The 18,921-nt window shown below is 41.6% G+C and overlaps 1 protein-coding gene across 1 annotated transcript; it reads right to left on the minus strand.

Moving 5' to 3' along the window:
- Positions 1–8,765: 8,765 nt before the first annotated feature.
- On the minus strand, positions 8,766–16,386 carry ankk1 (ankyrin repeat and kinase domain containing 1). Its single transcript, XM_030067075.1, has 9 exons — positions 16,023–16,386; positions 15,473–15,755; positions 15,235–15,386; positions 14,785–14,834; positions 13,050–13,205; positions 11,766–11,890; positions 11,268–11,301; positions 10,411–10,651; positions 8,766–10,092 (listed from the first exon to the last, which is right to left on the minus strand). Exons 1-9 carry the CDS (start codon positions 16,205–16,207, stop codon positions 9,045–9,047), a joined length of 2,274 nt encoding a protein of 757 aa, XP_029922935.1. The 5' UTR covers positions 16,208–16,386; the 3' UTR covers positions 8,766–9,044.
- Positions 16,387–18,921: the final 2,535 nt, after the last annotated feature.

Here is an 18,921-nt window from a genome sequence, read left to right on the forward strand (position 1 = left end):
CAAGCTCCTTCCAAGTTTGACATTTTCACCTCAGATTATGGCATCCAATTGCACTAATGGGAATATCAGAGTTGTGATATTATGCTTGAGCTGAAAATGTCATGAAAAGGAAAAAGTGTTAAGTGTTGTCATGTCTTGTCTCGTGATTTCCTGTTTTATTTTGAAATCCCACTTCCCTCTTGTGTCAGGTAACTTGTTCTTCCTATTGTGTTCCCCTGGTTGATTGTCTTTCCCCGCCCTGATTGTTTCCACCTGTTCCCCATTACCTTGTGTGTGCGTATATATAGTCAGCGTTTTCCCTTGTCCTGTGCCAGTTTGTCTTGTGCCGTCTGCCAAGTAAACCACGCCATTCTAGTCTTGTTTGCCACAGTTTGCCTTGCCATTTTGCCTTATTGCCACAGCTTTTTGTTGATACTTTGTCTAGTTATTTCCTTTGTTTTCTTGACCACGCTACAGTGAGTATTTCTGTTGATACTTTTGTCTAGATTTTTAATTGTTACTTTTGCATTATATTTCCTCCTAGTAGAGTGTTGAATTCCTCCTAGTTGAGTGATTTTGGTTTTGTTTTGTCCTCCTTGCGAGTGAGTATTTGTGTTGTTACTTTTGCCCAAATAAAGACTGTTTTCATTCAGAACTTTTGTCTGGAGTCATGCACTTGGGTTCTTGTTTTTGCTCAGTCCTGTCAGAAAATGACTAAATGAATGAAACACATGAATTAAATAAACAATTACACAAACAAGCAAACAAAACAAATTAGATTATTTGTGTATATACTACAAATAATAAAAAGCACCCTCATTTGATCAGTATAATTTATAAAGATAGCTAGAATGCATATAGCAAATTTTCTGTCACTCACACTTGTACAGTATATGGCTGCAGTGCTGGGGGACAAAACAATAATAGTCACAATACTTACTTGCACTGCCATGGGATATAATTATGAATTCCATATTTATATATTTCATCCATGAATGCAGGTTTTTGCATTCGCTAAAGTAGAACAAATAATGTGATTCATTACAGTGTCCGCTATGTGAAGTGAAACACTATGTCACTGACAGGTAGTCTTTTTAATCAGGATAAAAGACCAAATGTGTTTTAGAAGTCAGAGGAGCTGCTCCAGTGGTAATAAATTAGACAGTGGTAATATGATTCATTTCATTGTAGTTTCTGTTATGAGCAGAAAATGAGCCTATCGCCCCATAAAATGTGTCCACTATAAGACAATTTCCTGTTTACTCAAAGCACACCCAGGATCCAAGATGTTTGTTGATGGCATGATCACATGATTGTCCTAATTAAAATGTGCTCATGTACACAAGTTCACAGTGAACAGTCCTCCATTGTTTTCCTGAACAGTATTTAATATCCACATCAGATATAGACAAGTAAATTCATCAGGCTTGTGTTCATGTCACATAAAGCATTTACTCCAAAATGCTTCATCCACTTCTGAATGCACAAACCTTTCTAGCATCCACCGCCTTAAATGGTCACACTAAAAGTGGGTTCACTCCAACCTGCTACTTGAGCAGTCGATGTGCTGGATCTTGAATAATTGAATGGCCCCACAGTTGCATAACCCATTTCACTCCGCACAGTGTTGAAGAAAGCCTCCCAATATTTATTTATGGATATCAAATGATATAAATTATATTTGACCATGATAAATATTTAGAACACATCATTAATTTTTGCAAGCATGCTAATAAGCACTGTTCTTTTTATTTTTTATTTTTTTTCAGGCCTGCCTTAGCTGCAGCAGAATAGAGTTGCATTAGTATCTCTCATCTCTGTGTAGTGTGCTGGGCTGAACAGTTAACATGGACTCAGTAACTCCACCTGCTCTTATGAATGTGTCTGAAACCTGCTGTGAGAGGCAGAAAACCTCTCAAGTCCCCTCCATCCATGCACCATGTGGACATTTTGATCTTTTATTAACTTCAGAATGTGCTTTTCTGGGAAAGCCTCCAACCGGTCTTAATCAAGACGAAAATTATCTGTTCAGAATCTTGAGAGTGACAGCTCTGAAGCAAATTACAAAAGGGTGGAAAACAACTAAACTCCCAGATCTAACAAAATGGAAAATTATGATTAAAGAAGTTGAACTTAAAAAATAACTCACAAAATAAGGAATATAGAATATGTGTTTGAGAAAAGGTAGATTTTAGAGCAATTTTGTTTTGTTTTTCTGTTTTGTACTGTTTTTTTGTGTTATTTTTTTTTTTTTTTAAATGTTTTGACATGAAATGTAAGTGTGGAAGGCAAGGCAGGGCAAGGCAAGTTTATTTGTATAGCACAATTCAACACAAGATAATTCAAAGTGCTTTACAGAGACATTTAACGCAACAAGACACAATTTAAAACAATAAAAACAGTCAATAAAAAAGGGAAATAGAAATTGAGAATGATAGTGATAATAAAATACAGTAACATAAAATAACAACAGGCTCAGTACATTTCCTGAGCTATACGGCCACGGGCCCAGGGCATGATAGGCCTCATCACGTCTGCGACTCCTTGCCACCAAAAAGTGAACTTAGACAAAATTTGAGTTTAATTTCAAAACCGGTTCTGTCAGAGATTTCTTGTCCCTGGCTCTGAATCATCTTGAATTTTGTTGGTCAGGTCTGTTGTGTAATGAGGGTATAGGACGTTGCCCTTAATAATACACCCACTGCACGCACACTATTTGCACATATCTGCAGTTAAGCTGCAGATATGTCAATAATCATTTTAAAAAAATAAAGTATATTTATACAGAATGTGCTTTTCTGCTCCACTTGTGAGGAGAAGGGGCTGTTTCAGCACTTTTCAATGGGAATGCACCATTATCATCTCTGACAGTCTCTGATTGCTACTTATTCAACCTGTGACAAAATGTACTTTAATTGTTGAGAGGTTTCAGTTCACTGACAGTCATTCATTTGTCAGTGTAGTAGTAGTAAAGTCTTGTGTGTGTGGATCTATACAAAGAGACATGGAACACAGACTCAAATTCCAGTTACTACAAACATGATGCAACACCTGGGCAACATAACATAAAGCAACTGAAAGTTGAAATATCACGTGTGCACACACCAGCACGAAATTCCACATGATCCAGCATAGGGCAGAGGTACTTTTGTTAACAGCACACTAAAAAGTCTTTCTGCATTTCAGTTACATCCCTGCAGGAAAGTAGAGCCCATCAGCACTCCTTGTGTCTGGTCTGGTCACGGGGACTGGTTTTGGGTCCTGTGAATGCAGCCATTCAGTCTTCTCCTTAACCTGGAGTTTTATATGAGCTTTTCAATTTGGAATATAGTAACACTGTTTTTAATGTGTTACGACTTGGCTCTGCCTTCAGTTCCCGCAATTAGCTAAATATGTACAAATAAATAATAATAGCTCAAGACAGTCAACAACTTACTGTTGTTTCTGGGTTGAGGTCAGGGCTGGCCGGCCAGTCAAATTCTTCCACAGTGACCTCATTCAACCATGCCTTTATGGAGCTGCTTTGTGCACTGGGGCACAGTCATACTGGAACAGAAAAGGGCCTTCCCCAAACTGTTGCCACAAAGTTGGAAGCATAGAATTGTCCAAAATGTCTTGGTAAGCTGAGGCATGAAGATTTCCCTTCACTGGAACTAAAAGTCCGAGGGAACGTTCTCCTGGCATTCATCAAACCCATACTTGTCCATCAGACCGCCAGATAGAGAAGTGTGATTGGTCGCTCCACAGAACATGCCTCCACCGCTCCAGAGGGGCCCAATACGTTTGTCTATATAGTGAACCTTTCAGACACCTGACAGCCACCGTTGTAATGGAGGATGACAGATGCAAAAGATTTTTTTTTTTTTTTTTTTTTTTTTGAAAATGGTCAACATTTGTTACATCATTTAAGGAAATGCTCTGTTTAACATCATCAAACTCTAGCTTTGCTTTTTTCACAATTTGAGTTGAGGCTAGCGTTTAGCATTTGCAGCATCCAGTCAGTATCCAGCACTCAATGACGATGCAAGGAAAAAAAAAAAAAACAGGGAAAAAGGAAAAAAAAAAAACAAAACAACAACACTCACATTGGGATTGATTTTATGGTCAACTGCTCATTATAGCACCACCATCTGGCTGATCATTGTATTTTATTGTGAGTGTGTAGTGGGGGAGATTGAAAACCGATACACCAAAAGAGTCTGCCCTGGAATATAATGGGCTTTGGGGTACAGATTGCTTTGACAGAAACAAAAAGAAGAAACAGAAACAATAACAATGGGGTTCTTGAAATTGCAGTTCTTGCATCCCTAAATGTGCCCTCTGATTCATTGTTGTTACATAAGGCCTGAAAAGAGATAATAATGTGAATGGAAAAAAAGGGAGGGAGACAGAACAAGGAGCTCGATGTAGAGAGGCACAGAATTAAGTTAGAAACGCTGTGAGTGCTGGTGTATTTGTCTCAGCAGATATGGGGCATGCAGTCCTCTCCAGTGCTGGACGCTGCAGAACTGTACAAAATGTATAGGCCTAGGATATCCGTGAAAATGTAAGGTAGTAAGTAGGGGTTTCTGTTCTGGGCTTGAGAGACAGCAGGGAGATCCACCATTAATCATGTCTGAAGCGCAAGTGATGTCAACAGCAAGGCGGAGAAACAGGAAAGAAAGAGGAGAATATGCTGTAAGAAACAAGGCTACTCGACAGCAGCTGTTAAGTAATGCAGCAATGAAAGGGTTTTTGAGACACAGTAAATGTATTCTGTTTTATCTGTAGATTGTATGCATTATAGAAATAGGCTAGATGAAAATTTGGACAATACGGCAACAAAGACTAACCTTTCTAGAATCGATATGTATTATTTATTTATGTGCTTAATGGGTTGTTGTGGTGAAAAAGTAATTTATAGACTCTACTCAAAACACAACACTCTCTGATTACCAGTAAACTAAGAGGAAGTTTAACGAGGAAAAACAACAACAGCAACAGTAACAAAAAACAAATAGAGAAGTGAATTCGGTAGAGGGCAGATGTCCGCCAGGCGTGTTTCCCTTTCTCCAGCACTCAGACATGGGCAAATGCGACCAAGTCAAATATGAACTTGCACTTTCCAAAAAGAAAAGATTTACAATGATTTTGGTCCTAGTATATCAGCTCTGCCTTCGTTAATGTTCTGGAAAACCACAGCACTGCTGCCAACATCTGTCAAAGGAAAACGGCTAAAGTCTGCTTGAAAAAATGTCGCTAAATGTCACTAGATGATGTCATGCGCTAATTAGCATATTTGTGATGTCATGGAGTCCTAATTGCATTCTCACTAGTGTCAGGTGATGTCAGCCCTTTCCCTATTCTCCTATCCTCTATGCTTACATATACTGTATTTTAATGCAGCCAAATTCCCAATAAAGCTGTTCTCATTTGCATATTTTTCTCTTTCTGTTGTCAGAGAATAGGACGAGTTTGAAATAGTGACAGCAATGCAGCCCATTAAGCCTACATATTTACCAGCAGCCACTTCCAAGCCATTTCCAAGCTGCTTCTCTGCACTGACAGAATCGCAATACATATATTTTAAAGACAACAGCTGTGCAGTGATTTCAGCTATATTTAGGCTACATGTAAGAGAGGACTAGAAGCGAAAGAATATCTGTCTGTCACTTCAGCATATAGACCCTGGGTGATAGCGAGCTTCAAGAAAGTGATAATAGTCAAAATGATGATAAATTGTTTAAACTCAAACAAAGGAGGAGCAAGCAAAACCGATTGGTCCTTGGCAAAAGTATTTGCACATGCAGAGAGAGCTGTGTCCCTCAGTTGTGGGGCAGCGCTGGCAATTCTCTTCTAATGAAAGTAGCTAAGGTTTGTCCAAAAACTTGCTTTATCACTAGGCGCTTTAAAATCATTGCCAAAGGGGTATGAAAAGTTGTTAAATCTAGTTGGCAACACTGAACTACAGTCAGGTCAGCTCTGCCTTCAGATGAGAGGGAGAGAGAGAAGAGAGAAGAAAGACAGAGAGCAAGAGAGAAAGCAGAGGTGGTCAAGCGAGCTAGAGAGTGAATGAAGAGACAGAGCAGCGCAAGCAAGAGCAAACATTTATCAAACGCAAAATGTCCTTGATCATACAGTATAACTGTGCACAAAATAAAATATTAGGCTGATGGGTCCAGCAGCAGATTAGCTGCTACACAGCAGATACACACACACACACACATACACAGCCAAACACAATAACCGCCTGGTGGGGGTAAAAAAAGAGCAGTCCACTACTGTTTTTACACTGTCACACTGCAGAGTGAGTGGTCACTAAGAGATGACAGGGGCGAGAAATGTTTTCCACATCATCACTGTAGGAAAAAAATCATCCCTCTGGAGACATCATAGATCACTCAATCAATTACTCCGGCGAGGGCCAGAGATGCCTGTCTGGATGCCTGCTTGGCCCTGCTGAGGCGGCACACCTGGGTCAAAAGGCTCAGCTGCATTAGTCATGATTGCAGCTGCTTAACACCACAGGGCACAGCTCAATGGAGAGCTTAACCCTGCCTGTTAAGAGGGGCTCTGCAGAGAGCATGTAATGGCTTTCCCCCGAGAAGCTAAATATACCAGTAAGTGGCCAGACGACTTTGCTTATGTCAAACAGACTTTGTCTTTCTTAACAGTGTATCAAGGTTGTTTGAAGTGACATTCTCCAGCCTGCAGCCTCCACAATTCAAGCTACAGTGCATGCACATACAACAATGCCCATACAATTGGCAAGACCTCTTTCAGACTGGGATATCCACAAGCAAACTGAACAGTGTACAGATGTCTATGTAACATCAGGCCATTATGGTTTGACATTTCATGCACAGCAGACAAAGAGGCATTTATTCAGATGGCCTAAAAGTTTAACATATGACAATTACAATTATGGATGAAAGGTTTCCTGAAAGAAAATGATTTTGAATACTGAGAACAAAGTCTTTTAAATCCATCGACTGCAGCATTGCTGTTTCTGTGTAATTTGTATAAGTGCAAACACTGGTGGCACCACCATTATTTCACGTGGCTAAATTGCAGGCTGCATTTTTCTCACAGCATGACTTAGTAAAGTGAAATCAGTCAGCGAATCAGTCATCCTACAACTCATTCCCTTAGATTAAGGACATGTGTCAGAACGTTTATGTAGGGAACAGTTCATTTGTGTATCTTGTTTATGTGCTTTATTTACCATCAACGCACATTAATCTACAGTAATCACAAAGATGTAAATGAAATAATTGTATGGGGAAAATACAGGAAAAGTAGGGCACTCTGTGTTTTGTAAGTTGTTTTACTTGGACAAGAGCATATCATTTTGATTAAATACACCCTCTCACTGAAAGAAAAAAAAAAAGAAATATTTACTTTGTGTGGTTAGTTATGCTGATGCAGTTGCTGTCTTACTCTCTTTAGCGCTTTGTGTTTGTAGCACCAGCAACTAACATGACATTATCCTCTTCCTGCTTGTCCCCCTGTTGGAAAATGAAATTAGGTTAGGTGCCTGCAAACCCAATTACTGGCTGATGGAAGGTGTCCGATGTGCCACCGTATATGTAAAATGGTCAGGGCAGCACCATTGATTTAGGTGGCCCTGATTAGATGTTGTTGAGAGATTGAGTTTCATTTTTCAGGGAATGGCAATCAGAGCGATGTTATGGTTGCACATAACCCCTAATTTGTGTCCCCCAGAGGTGTGTTACATACGTGACACAGAAATTTGCAAGAGGGAAGACACATGTATCAAGAAAAACAATCATCTGAATATAAGTAGGGGGAAGAAAGCTGTCAAACAGGTAAGCTATCTCTCAGAGAGCAGGAAGCTATGTGAATGCCACAAATGCATGTCATTCGCTCCGAGTAAACTTGTCAAAGTATTGAGATAACTATCACACCTCCAGCTTTTAAGTGTCAGGCAAAGGGTTCCTGAGTTTTAAAATGAGCTTTGCCGCTTGCAGCTTTGAAGCAACACTTTCAACTATAAATCACACTATGTGTCCCAATGTGAAGTGCGCATTGCTTTTTCAGTTAGTCCGTTTTGATGTATGTGATGCCTGTTTTTCAAACGCGTGTGATAAATTACCAGGACAACAGAATATCAGCTAAACATGGCACTGCTGCAAAAGAAGAAAGATGACTTTTATGTTTAGTTAGAGACAAATGTTTCAACAGTCGGTATACAACAGTCGGTATAGCCTTATACATTCTTAGCTTCATAATCATATATAGGTGACAGGACAATAAAAAAAAAATGTGCAGGGCAGTGTAAATCTAGAATCCATCACAGTTCAATCTGACAAGGTGTCACCATGTTAAATGAATATGGCACAACCTGAGCAGTCCATTCCTCACTTTTTGGGAGCGAGTGATAGACTTCTCCTCCACCATCACTCCTGCTGGCTCATAAAACATACATGCATTCATAGCTCAAGATTCAGTGATCATATTTATATCCATGCCAATAACAGTGATCCACTACCTTTTTCATTAATATCTTTGCCAGGTGATTTTACACATGAGACTATACACACATAGCTTGACATGTGTAAATTATTTCTTCTAATCAAATAAAACCTCCATAAGTCAAACCAATCATATTTACTTTTAAAATGTATCCACACGTGACAGCAGAATTATGTCCATTACGCAGGAAAACTAATGGAGGCAAGGAATTTCAAAGAGAAGAACCAAAATATGCTCTTCCACTGTGATGTGCTTCACCTGAGCTCAATGTGTTTGTGCAGTACCATTTTCAACAGCCAAAATCCCCTCTACTTGGTGTAAAATATGATTTACTCAAGGATCTGTTCAAGCATACGCAGTGGAGCATATAATACAATAATAATATTGTCCAAAAACGTATTTCAGTGGTGAGTACAATACTACTACTACTAGTTCTCCTAATTTTATGAACAATTTTATGAATGATTTTGTAATTACTTTATAAAATCTAGGCCTAATCATCACAAAACAAGATAGCATGAGAGGTCTGTTTATTGTTGTTGTTTCTGCTCTAATGTTAATATTTCATAAAGCTGTCTTTAGTGATAGAGTCATGGTTTGCACTCCTTCTCCAGTAGTTGCACCACTTCCTCTCTTTGACACCTCTTGGCCACATCCAGAGCTGTGGATCCGGATGCGTCCAGCAGGCTCCCATCTGCCCCGTTCAGGAGCAGGGCCTTTACAATTGGGGCACAGCCATGCTGGGCAGACAGGTGTAAAGGGGTGGCCTTGCCCCAGTTACGGGCATTGACATCTGCGTGATGTGAGATCAGCTGGAGGACACTTGGGAAACTGACGCTATTACACGCTAGATGCAGTGGAGTCCAGCCCTCGCTGTCCTCTGACACGTTTGGGTCAGCTTTGGCTGCCAGCAGCTTAGCTACCGCTTCCTGCTGGCTCTGGTGACAGGCTAGGTGGAGGGGAGTCCATCCTCTCTCTCCTCTAGCATTCACACTGCCACCCAGACTCTCCAGCTGGAGCACGGTGGCCTCGTGGCCCCTTAGGGCAGCCAGGTGTATTGGTGTCCAGCCTTGGTGGGTTCTGGGATCTGCGCTGCCCCCCACTGACAGCAGTTGCCTGCAGATGCCTGTGTGGCCCTTGAGAGCAGCCAGGTGTAGTGGAGTGTAGCCCCTGCTGTCCGCACTGTCAATATGTGCCCCACTCTTCACCAGCTCCCTGACTACTCTGTAATGGCCTTCTTCAGCCGATAAGTGCAGGGCAGTGGACAGAGAGCAGTCGGTAGCATTGAGATCTGCTCCCTGAGTGAGCAGGAGCTTGACGATGCTGAGATGCCCGTAGGCACCGGCCAGGTGCAGGGGCGTCCTCCCCTGCATGTCCTCCCGTTCCTTAACTTCTTCCTGTGACAGCCGTGACAGCAGCAGTCGAGCCACTGTCTCATGGCCATTCTGGCAGGCTAGATGGAGGGGTGTCCAACCAACTTTCTCCTTCGGATCTGCCGCCGCTCCTTTGTCCAGCAGGAGTCGGACAGTCCTGTCGTCGCCATTCTGAGCGGCAAAATGGAGCGGTGTCCATTGGTCTTCATCTCCCTGAGTGGCAGCTGCCCCTTCCTCCAGCAACAAAGAAATGATGTCATGAAACCTGCAGAGGAAAAAAGTTTCATCCTTAGTACATCGTATTACTTTAATCTTTAAATTTTAATGCTGACAAGATGAAGTGAGCCCACTCAAACCTTTGTAATTTGAAGACAAACCAGCCGAACAGATCAGAATAGATTAAAAGATTCTATAAAACTATAACAATGCTATTGCTCATCCAAGACATGACATGACTAGACATGTTTTTGGTTAACCTTAAAAGAACTGCTAGGCATAATATTCATCACAATAACCAACTGCTTTCTACCACTTAAAACTTACTCTTATGTAACTTTAAAAGGTTTCAGAGGTTTATACAGACCTGTGCAGAGCAGCAACAATGAGAGGAGTGTAACCTCTGGCACTAGGACAGTTGACCTCAGCACCCAGATTCAGGACACGCTGGACACTCTCTGTGTCCCCGCTGGCCACAGTGTAGTGGAGGAGACTATTTTTATCTGAATAGACTTCAAATACATGTTCTCTTTTTACTGACTGTCTGAAACTGTTAAAGTCTTTCTTTGACAGGAGAGAGAGAATGCCATCCCTGTCATTCTGGCCATCTGTGAAATGAAAGGACAGTGAGTGATCGCAGAAAACATCTGCAGAAATAATAAGAGCACGTGTTGTAGAGTGGAGGCAGCTGGATTAAATTTCAAACCAATGCAACTGCGCATACTCCCATTTTATGAATTTTTGCTTTAATCAAGTTAAGTCCATTCTTTCATTTAATTACGATAATACTCCAATGTGCCGGTGTTTTCAACAGAAAATCAAGCTTTCTGATTGCTTTGGAACTTGATTATAATGAGCTGCAGCGTGTGAAGTTTTTACCTTATCGAGTATATGTGGTGTAAATCAAACCAGGATCAGTGAGATTTCATAAACATTTGGACAAATATTGCCATACTACTTGCATAAATTAATCTTAGGAAGCACACAGTGGATCTGTCACTGTGAATCAATTCTTTTATGCGATATTTCAGACTAAATAGATCCGAGCAAGCGTTAACACTGGAACTTTGATTCTCTTTTTTCCCTGAGCAGGCTGTACTTTTCAGCACTCAGAAACACTTAGAAAAGTGGTGGCACTGTAAATAGCACTTTTTAAATGTCAGCCCGGCAGGCTTTGCACTACAATGAACATGATTTCCCTTCCCTCTCTGCCCATGTGCTTACCTGAGGGAAGGTCACGCATCTCTGGCAAAGCAATCTAAATTGGAAAAAGAATAATAATAATAAATAATTAAGTTACTTAAAAAGTATCAAAAGTGTCAAATATAAGCAGTTAAAAAGCACACTTATCAATCAGTCTATAAATATGGGCATTTTACAAATGACTCTACTGTTTAGTGGCTGTGCATAGATGTCCTTCCTGTTTAAAATATATGTGGTGATGTAATATTTGATTAAACCCACACCAAACTGGCAGAACAAAATAAGTAATAACTCTTTCCAATTCAGACTGAGACCAAAATAGAAAGGGAGTGAGAGCGTGAAGTACAGAAAGACACAGAGACACTGATGCAACAAGATGAATGCAAATTTGTGTTTTCTATTTGTGTACTCTATATATGCTACTTTCCCTCACATATTTCTCTTCATATACCATTAACCTGGCCTGCTGACTGCATTAAAAGGTGAAGATGACCAATTGAAGTAATACGTGCGACTGACTTTCTGTGTCGGAGAAACCAGCCAGGGATAATCTGGTTTCTGTTTCTGGTCTTCATTTCTCTGAGGCTGCTCAGTTCCTGGGATCTTCAGCACTTCACTCAGACCCTCAGTTTTCCTCACAGTGTCTGCAAGTAGAACAAACAAGCACTGTTCTCCTGAATTTGCAGCACAAATCAACTCCCCCACATGAACGAAAACTTAAATGTTATATCTTCAGTGCCGCAAAACTGACTGACTCTAAGACCTCACTGATTCAAAGTCGCATGCATAATCCTCATCTCTGGCGGGTACCACTCCAAAGTCCCAGACAGATAATGTCTTAATTGTATCACTATTAAGATTTTCCTTCCATGCATAAATCACAGGTTAATCCTGTCACAGATGTGGTAATAATAGCTGTAACTTCCTGGAGCAGTTCAAATTAAAATAGTTACTGGTACTGAATAAATATGACTCTAATTTGTATTCATAAACGTCACTTTTTGAGCCATGAAGTAATTGCTTGTCTAACTAAAGGTGACCTGCTGCCTCTTGTGTAAACGATTTAATCTCATTTGAAGTATTTCACTCTGGCGAGGAATTAAATGGCAGAAAAATGTGTTCTCTCTCCACAGTCCAACATTCAGTCGGTGACTGAGGACTTGATAAGTGATAACTGAAAGCCACCATGGCCTTGATAATTAAAAACCAATGTTGAAATCATGCTGAAATGAAATGATAGAGAACCAGTACCTATAACATCTAACATCTGAGTAACATATGCGTTTTTATGTGTTAACCTTTTGAAACCTGGATTGACATCAGATTTCCTGTTTAAATTCTTGTGAAGGGTGTTCAGGCACCTTTAAATAAGAAATCTGACAAGCATTTAACCCTTTAAACCTGAGCTTATTGGCTCGATTGCTTTCTAAAAAAAAAAAAATGGGGAAAAAGGCAATAAGCCGACTTTGCAAGAAATGGCCTGGAAATTTAAAAGGAAATTAGTAAAAGTTTACAAGAAAGAAAGAATGAAGATTACTTGAAAATTGAAAAAAGAGAGAAATTTATTAGAAAACTATCACACACACGAACCCCCACTCCCCACCCTAAAAAACAAAAAAGAATGGCTAATTTTTAAATCATTTTCTTATAACTTAATTAATTAATTCAAAAGCCTGTGCTCAGGTGTCAGAGGGTTAAAGGACAACCTACTGAGTAACACCTGCACATCTGCATGCCCGCAGTGGTTCTGTAAAGGTGTCATCTGCTCATATTGTTCTGGATTCACATGAAAGACTACAGCACCTGAAAACTGCGGCCTCCTCCTGTGATCCTGGTCCCAGCATTGCTTCATGATGCAGATCATCTGGTCACACTCATGCGGCCTGTGTTCGGGTATCATCTCTGCGCTCGGCCGCTTGCCGGACGACACCTGTATCAGCACAGTGGTCACGCTGCTCCCTGCTCCACCAAACAGATGGCAGGCAAGACGCTCAGTGTAGAACAACAAATACAGCGAATGACCACAGCTACAGAGTGGGTGGACGTTTGTTCCAACATAGTCTCAGCACAATCTGTGTTGTGAGAGGAAAGCAGTTTATGTGTTCTGAACAGGTTAGCTAGAGGTTATGTTTATGCAAGTAAAAGCTTTGCTTATAGTTAAATAAGAAACATATGCTAAGAATGAAAACTTCAGTCACAGTAGAAAATTTCTTTGCATGAGGCAAACGCACACACTGATCCAAAGTCCTGACGAAAATAACCCTTACTATGTATTACACCGGGCTCTAGTTTCTCGGCGCAGCGCGGGGTGGCGCAGTGAGGCGAACCCCGCGCAGAGCTAGTTTCGACCGGCGAAACGGCAGAGGCGGACAGTGTCCAAGTTTCGCAGACGGACTTGCGCGGAGATGGGAGTGGTGGCACAGCGGGGGGAGGTGCCGACAGATTCGGCTTGGCGCAGTGACAGTTTTGTGCCAAAAGGCTTCGCCGAGGTGCGCCAAAAGCTCGCCTCCTGAAACCACGTCTACTTTCCGCGCAAGGCGGAGCGGAGCCGGCGCAGTGGAAGTTTGGCTGGCTGGCGCACATCACCAAAACCTCACAATCAGCACAAACGGTGCCAATCTCCTTTGATCTGACATCAGCTGTGACGGGACAGTTGATATGGAGATATATGTATGTGCTGATTGTGATCGTAGCATTGAATAGTGTTTTTTTCAGTATTTATTGCATCGTTCATGTGCCTGACATCCCGGAAGCCTGCCTGTGAGGTTTTGGTGACGTGTGCGCACTGCTCGCCGGTCTCCGCTCCGCGCCGGTCTCCTGGGCTCCGCTCCGCCTGCGGCAGTAGACCTCCTTGTCAGCTGTGTAAACTTTCATTACGCCTTCGCGCAGCGCATTTTAAAGGTGAGGACAGGGGCTCATTTGATTGGTTACATGTGAATCGGCTGTGTCAAACCCACTCCACGCCTTCTCTCCTCCCTTGCGCCGGTAGGAGGGACGGCGGAGTACTTGCGCCACCGAGAACGGCGTGCCAAACTTGGAAAATCCGCCTGGCCACACCCAGTTGGCGAAGCGCATCTGCGCTATGCCCCCGCCTCGCCTGGTCTGCGAAACTAGAGCCCACCATCTCAATGACAAAATAATACCTGATTATAGCTATGGTTCCTCCATGAAATCCATTTGTGCTGGAAAAAATATGCTTCACTTATTCTTCATGAACAGAGGAATTTGCATTATGAGATATATTGCTCACGAAATGAAATTTCACAACGCAGTGCTTTTTGTTGAGGTTGGTTACGTTATCCTGTGACTCTAAAAAGGATTAGGTGGTAAGAGAAAATGAATGAATAAGGGGTTATCAGGGCAATATTGTAATTCACTTCTTGAGAGACTGCAATACTGAATGGTGTTGAATAATATAATTGAAAAATGACTGATGCATTATTTGATATTTCAAAAGTGACAATAGCATAAATATTATTTGATCTTTCTCCCGACACCTTATAAAGATGTAAAGTGTTATGAAAGCAGTGATTCTTACCTGGGTAAGGCTTCTGCTGTGTCAGAATCTCCCACATCACAATTGCAAAGCTATAGATCAAGGCAGACAGACACACTTTAATCCTAATTCCTCCTTTCTGTTCATGCTTCATTCAGTGACACCCACAAAGAAATTGTCAGTAACCTCACTGTAAGATCAGTGACTTTGAAAGACACAATTATTCATGAAAATCACCGGTGAGAAACGTAACTTTCTTTCAAGATTTAAAAGAAACGAGTGAGTAGAGCGAAAGAGGGAACGATAGGTGAATGAAAAAACATAAAGTGAGAATGTGTGTGTTCCTGTAAGAGTTCTTGTGTGAGAATGAAAGAAAAAAAAAGAACAGGGCAAGGTGATAGAAGGTAGCTACGTGAATTGCAGAGTGAATCAGAGGGAAAAAAGCGGTGACACTTGATGGTGCAATGTTTTGGTATGCCCTTGGCAATTCACCTGTAAACATCAAATGTGGTTCCTGGAGGCTCAGTGGACTGGGTGAAAGTTTCTGGAGGAATGTAACTTATGTTCCCTCTTGCTGTCAGCTGCTCCATGAACTTACTCTTGTTTAAACCCTCCTCCCATTTGATTAAACCGAAATCTGAAATCTTTGGAAAGAGAAAGAAGCCCCAGCGTCACATAATACAATTAAGACGACTGCAAATAAGGCTTATGTTCTCTCAATTTCTCTCACTTTGACATGAAGGTGATCATCTAGTAGGATGTTAGACGTCTTGAGGTTCAGATGGAGGAGGGGAGGTTTCATGCTGTGGAGGTAATTCATGCCCATGGTGGCCTCATGAATCATCTGGAACTTCTTGGGCCACATCAAAGTGTGACTGGCCAGGAGATTGTCCAGCGATCCATTACTCATGTACTCCATCACCATGGCAGTCGCCTCACTGCACAGTCCATAGATGGAAATGATGTACTTGAATTTCACTTTGGCTATCATGGATGCCTCATCTATCATTCTGCTGTGAAAACAAAAACAATGGTTAGTGAGAAGGCGTGTTTCGACACTGAATAGGTGGACTATTGGAGGCAATTTCCGGTGTCAGGAAGCTAATAGTGCCAAATAAAAAGATCAATACCAGCACAGCAATTTTGTAAAGTTCAATATTAATGCAAAAATAAACATATATCCTCTATGTGCTTACACCAAATAGTAGAGGTTTTGAATTGAAATGACATAGATGTTAATATCTTGTAACAGGATAATAGGTTAATAAATTAAATCCTACCTGTAAAAGCTGTTTGCCACCTGGCTTGTGTCAAAGCTTTTCAGGGCACATTTTTCCCGCCAGAGCTTGAGCTTGACTTGGTACACCTGGCCAAATCTGCATTCTGCAACCTTAATCCAGTCAGCCTCAAAGTCATCCCTCCTGAAGTTCCTGAATTTCCCGGGGGCCCCGTCAAGACAATCCATGAGAGCGATGATCCACTCTGACACAAGCCACACACCACACACTCCTCTCTCTAATCCCACACACAAACGGGGCTTATCCTTCAGAGCAACAGCGATTAATAGCACCGCAGGAGCCTTCTGTCCCAGAGTGTTTCACACAGGGGAAGGAAAAAGAGGTGATAACATAGATACGAATGCTGTAGAATGTACACACTCATTCAAGTCAGTGCTAACTGGCTTGGTGAAAGGCAGGGTGAATTCCCAGAACTAGGCTACTCTGTTGATATATGGGAGGAGCTGTGGCACAGAACTTGTTTGCATTGCAATGTCACAGAGCCGGTTTCTTGGCGGCTGCAAAGATTGCTGACCTAGCTTTCACGCATGACATATGCTCTTCTTTGTCTCCCCCCCACTTTTAAGGAATGATTTATCACCATATGAATACAAACCTAAGCAATTCAACAAGTGTGTCGATATGGTGTCCACAGCCTATCAATCACAGTACAGAGGAGCTACACACAGTATGATATATATGCCCTGTGTAATTTGTGGCTCTATAAATGAACTGCTTAATGAACCATTCACTGCTATGAAAGTGCCCTTTAACAAGGCACTTAACCTCCAGCTACTCTAGTGGAGCTGCTTAGTGGCAGCTGGAGTACTAGAGAGCATCAGGATGTGTGTACGTGTGTGTGTGGTCTGTTTTTGCCTACTTTTGGACACACACACACACACCAGACTCAACATCAGTTAATTAGGGACAGCTTATGCAGTTGGGGAAAAAAGCTGTGTCCCCATTTGGAAAAAGCTGCTTTTGGCGTCAGTGGTTAAGGTTAGGATTAGGTTAAGGTTAGGTGGTTAAGGGAATGATACACTCAATATCTCTCACCGACCCATTCCAAAGTCAGTACTACAGGCGGCTTGCTAGGCGAGTTTTGGAGAGAAAAGGCACCATGACTTATTTGCCACAACCCTGAAGAGCAACATGCCGCAACACCGGTTCCCAGTTAACGTGAAAGCATGTGGCAGTCCCTGATGCCCTGGACTGGGAGGCAGGACCTGTCAGACTTGGTCAAGCCTCGTGGAACGGAATGGAATTAGGTTTAGGCACGTAGTCGTTGTGGTTGATGTTAGGATAAGTCTCCAGGAAATGAATGTAAGTCTATGTAATGTCCCACAAGGTGACCTAAGTAAACATATGTGTGTGTGTGTGTGTGTGTGCATAAGCCTCCCTCCCCTGTGTCTAATCTCCCAGGCCATTGCTGTAAATAATTTTTGACTATGTAATATAACTTGCCTATAGGAATAACATAAAGGATGAAAATCAAGTGTGCATTACGTCTTGAAAGATTAAAACTGAAATGGCCTCCTGTTGAAAAGGCTCATCATGACCTTGATATTTATATAGCACTGTCTTAAATGCTTTGCTGGTTTTGAATGGCAAAGGATTTAAAATTTGTCTCTGTAGAAGTGGAGCTGGCGGTGAAATCATGTAGCAGCTCATTCCAGCAGATTGTTGTGTGATTTAAATACGCTCTTGGGATGGTTTGTGCGAATGAAAATGTCAGAGAGACTACATGCTTAGGACGACAGCTGCTCTCTGTGAACAACGGTAAAATAAAAATGATTTTAAGGTAAGTAAATTAAACATAGTATTCTCAACTAGTGTCAAGTTGGGATTATTTGGCAATTTACACACCATCATCACCATGCTACCATATTGGTGAAGTTAGAACAGTTTTCAAATCAGGTCACGGCAATCAGTCGCATTCATAGCATCGTTTTCGTACTTTTGTGCAAAGATTCAGAGCTCAGATATTTGCCAGGTCTGGATAGTGAAATATCTTAGAGAACAAAACTGACTTTGAGCAGTGGAGAAGTTGACAAAGTCTGTGTATGCAACGCCTTTAAGCTTGTGCGCCTCATTTTTCTCATCTGGCTTGTTTTCAGGGGCCTGATCAAGACACAGCAATAGTGAGAGGAGCGAAGGGAGATTCTGAGCATGTGTACTAATCTGTGTATGGGAGCTTATTGTTTTCAGCTGGAGACAACAAGAGGTTATAACAAGAGTTATTTTGTTAATTTTGTTAATACTATGTCTGTCTCTCTGCACTGCACTGCTTCATCAGGCCTCATTCAAAATAAGGGGGCCCTAACAAAACCTGGATGGTGTGGTGGAACCTGTAGAATAACTTATGTACAGCACTGTAAAGTGAACGCTAATCAGGTTTAATCATACATTTGGCATGCTAAATCTGAGCATCTTGACTGATGATGTCGGGATCGTTGCATCTGAATTGCACACATTTTAAGTGCTCACTCTGCCAATGCCAAGGGTAGTTTCCAATTTCACTCCAAACTACGGATTTCACCTCTCTGCTTCATTAAAGCAGAGTGTTGCTCTGGAGAAAAAAGGTTTTAAACTACCTGGCTTATGAGACAGGCCCAGGGTAACAGGAAGCTCATTCAGAAAAATGAGAAAACAAACATGTCCTCTGCCATCTCTCCTTTTTTCCCCACCTGCTGTTCTGTTTACGGGCTTATATGTGAGTGCTTCCTTGACTTTGAACCAAGAGATGAACGTTGGTATGTACATATAATAGGACAGCTCCCTCTCCCACACACAAACACACACACACACACACACACACACACACACACACACACACAAAATACCCTATAAATTCTTCCTGAGGGCCACTGGCACATTTGATAGTTATTATAAATATTTGGAG

This window comes from Myripristis murdjan, chromosome 13 (assembly GCF_902150065.1).
Source record: "Myripristis murdjan chromosome 13, fMyrMur1.1, whole genome shotgun sequence".
In the NCBI taxonomy this organism is placed as follows: Eukaryota; Metazoa; Chordata; class Actinopteri; order Holocentriformes; family Holocentridae; genus Myripristis; species Myripristis murdjan.

Bases quoted from the DNA above. Each gene is read 5' to 3' on its own strand.
- ankk1 (XM_030067075.1), bottom strand. From the start codon at position 16,207: ATGGATTGTCTTGACGGGGCCCCCGGGAAATTCAGGAACTTCAGGAGG. The intron at 15,756-16,022 runs GTAGGATTTAAT...TTGTTTTCACAG, and splicing joins GTGGCAAACAGCTTTTACAG to CAGAATGATAGATGAGGCAT. The intron at 11,891-13,049 runs GTGCTGTAGTCT...TTCTACTTGCAG, and splicing joins GAGGAGGCCGCAGTTTTCAG to ACACTGTGAGGAAAACTGAG.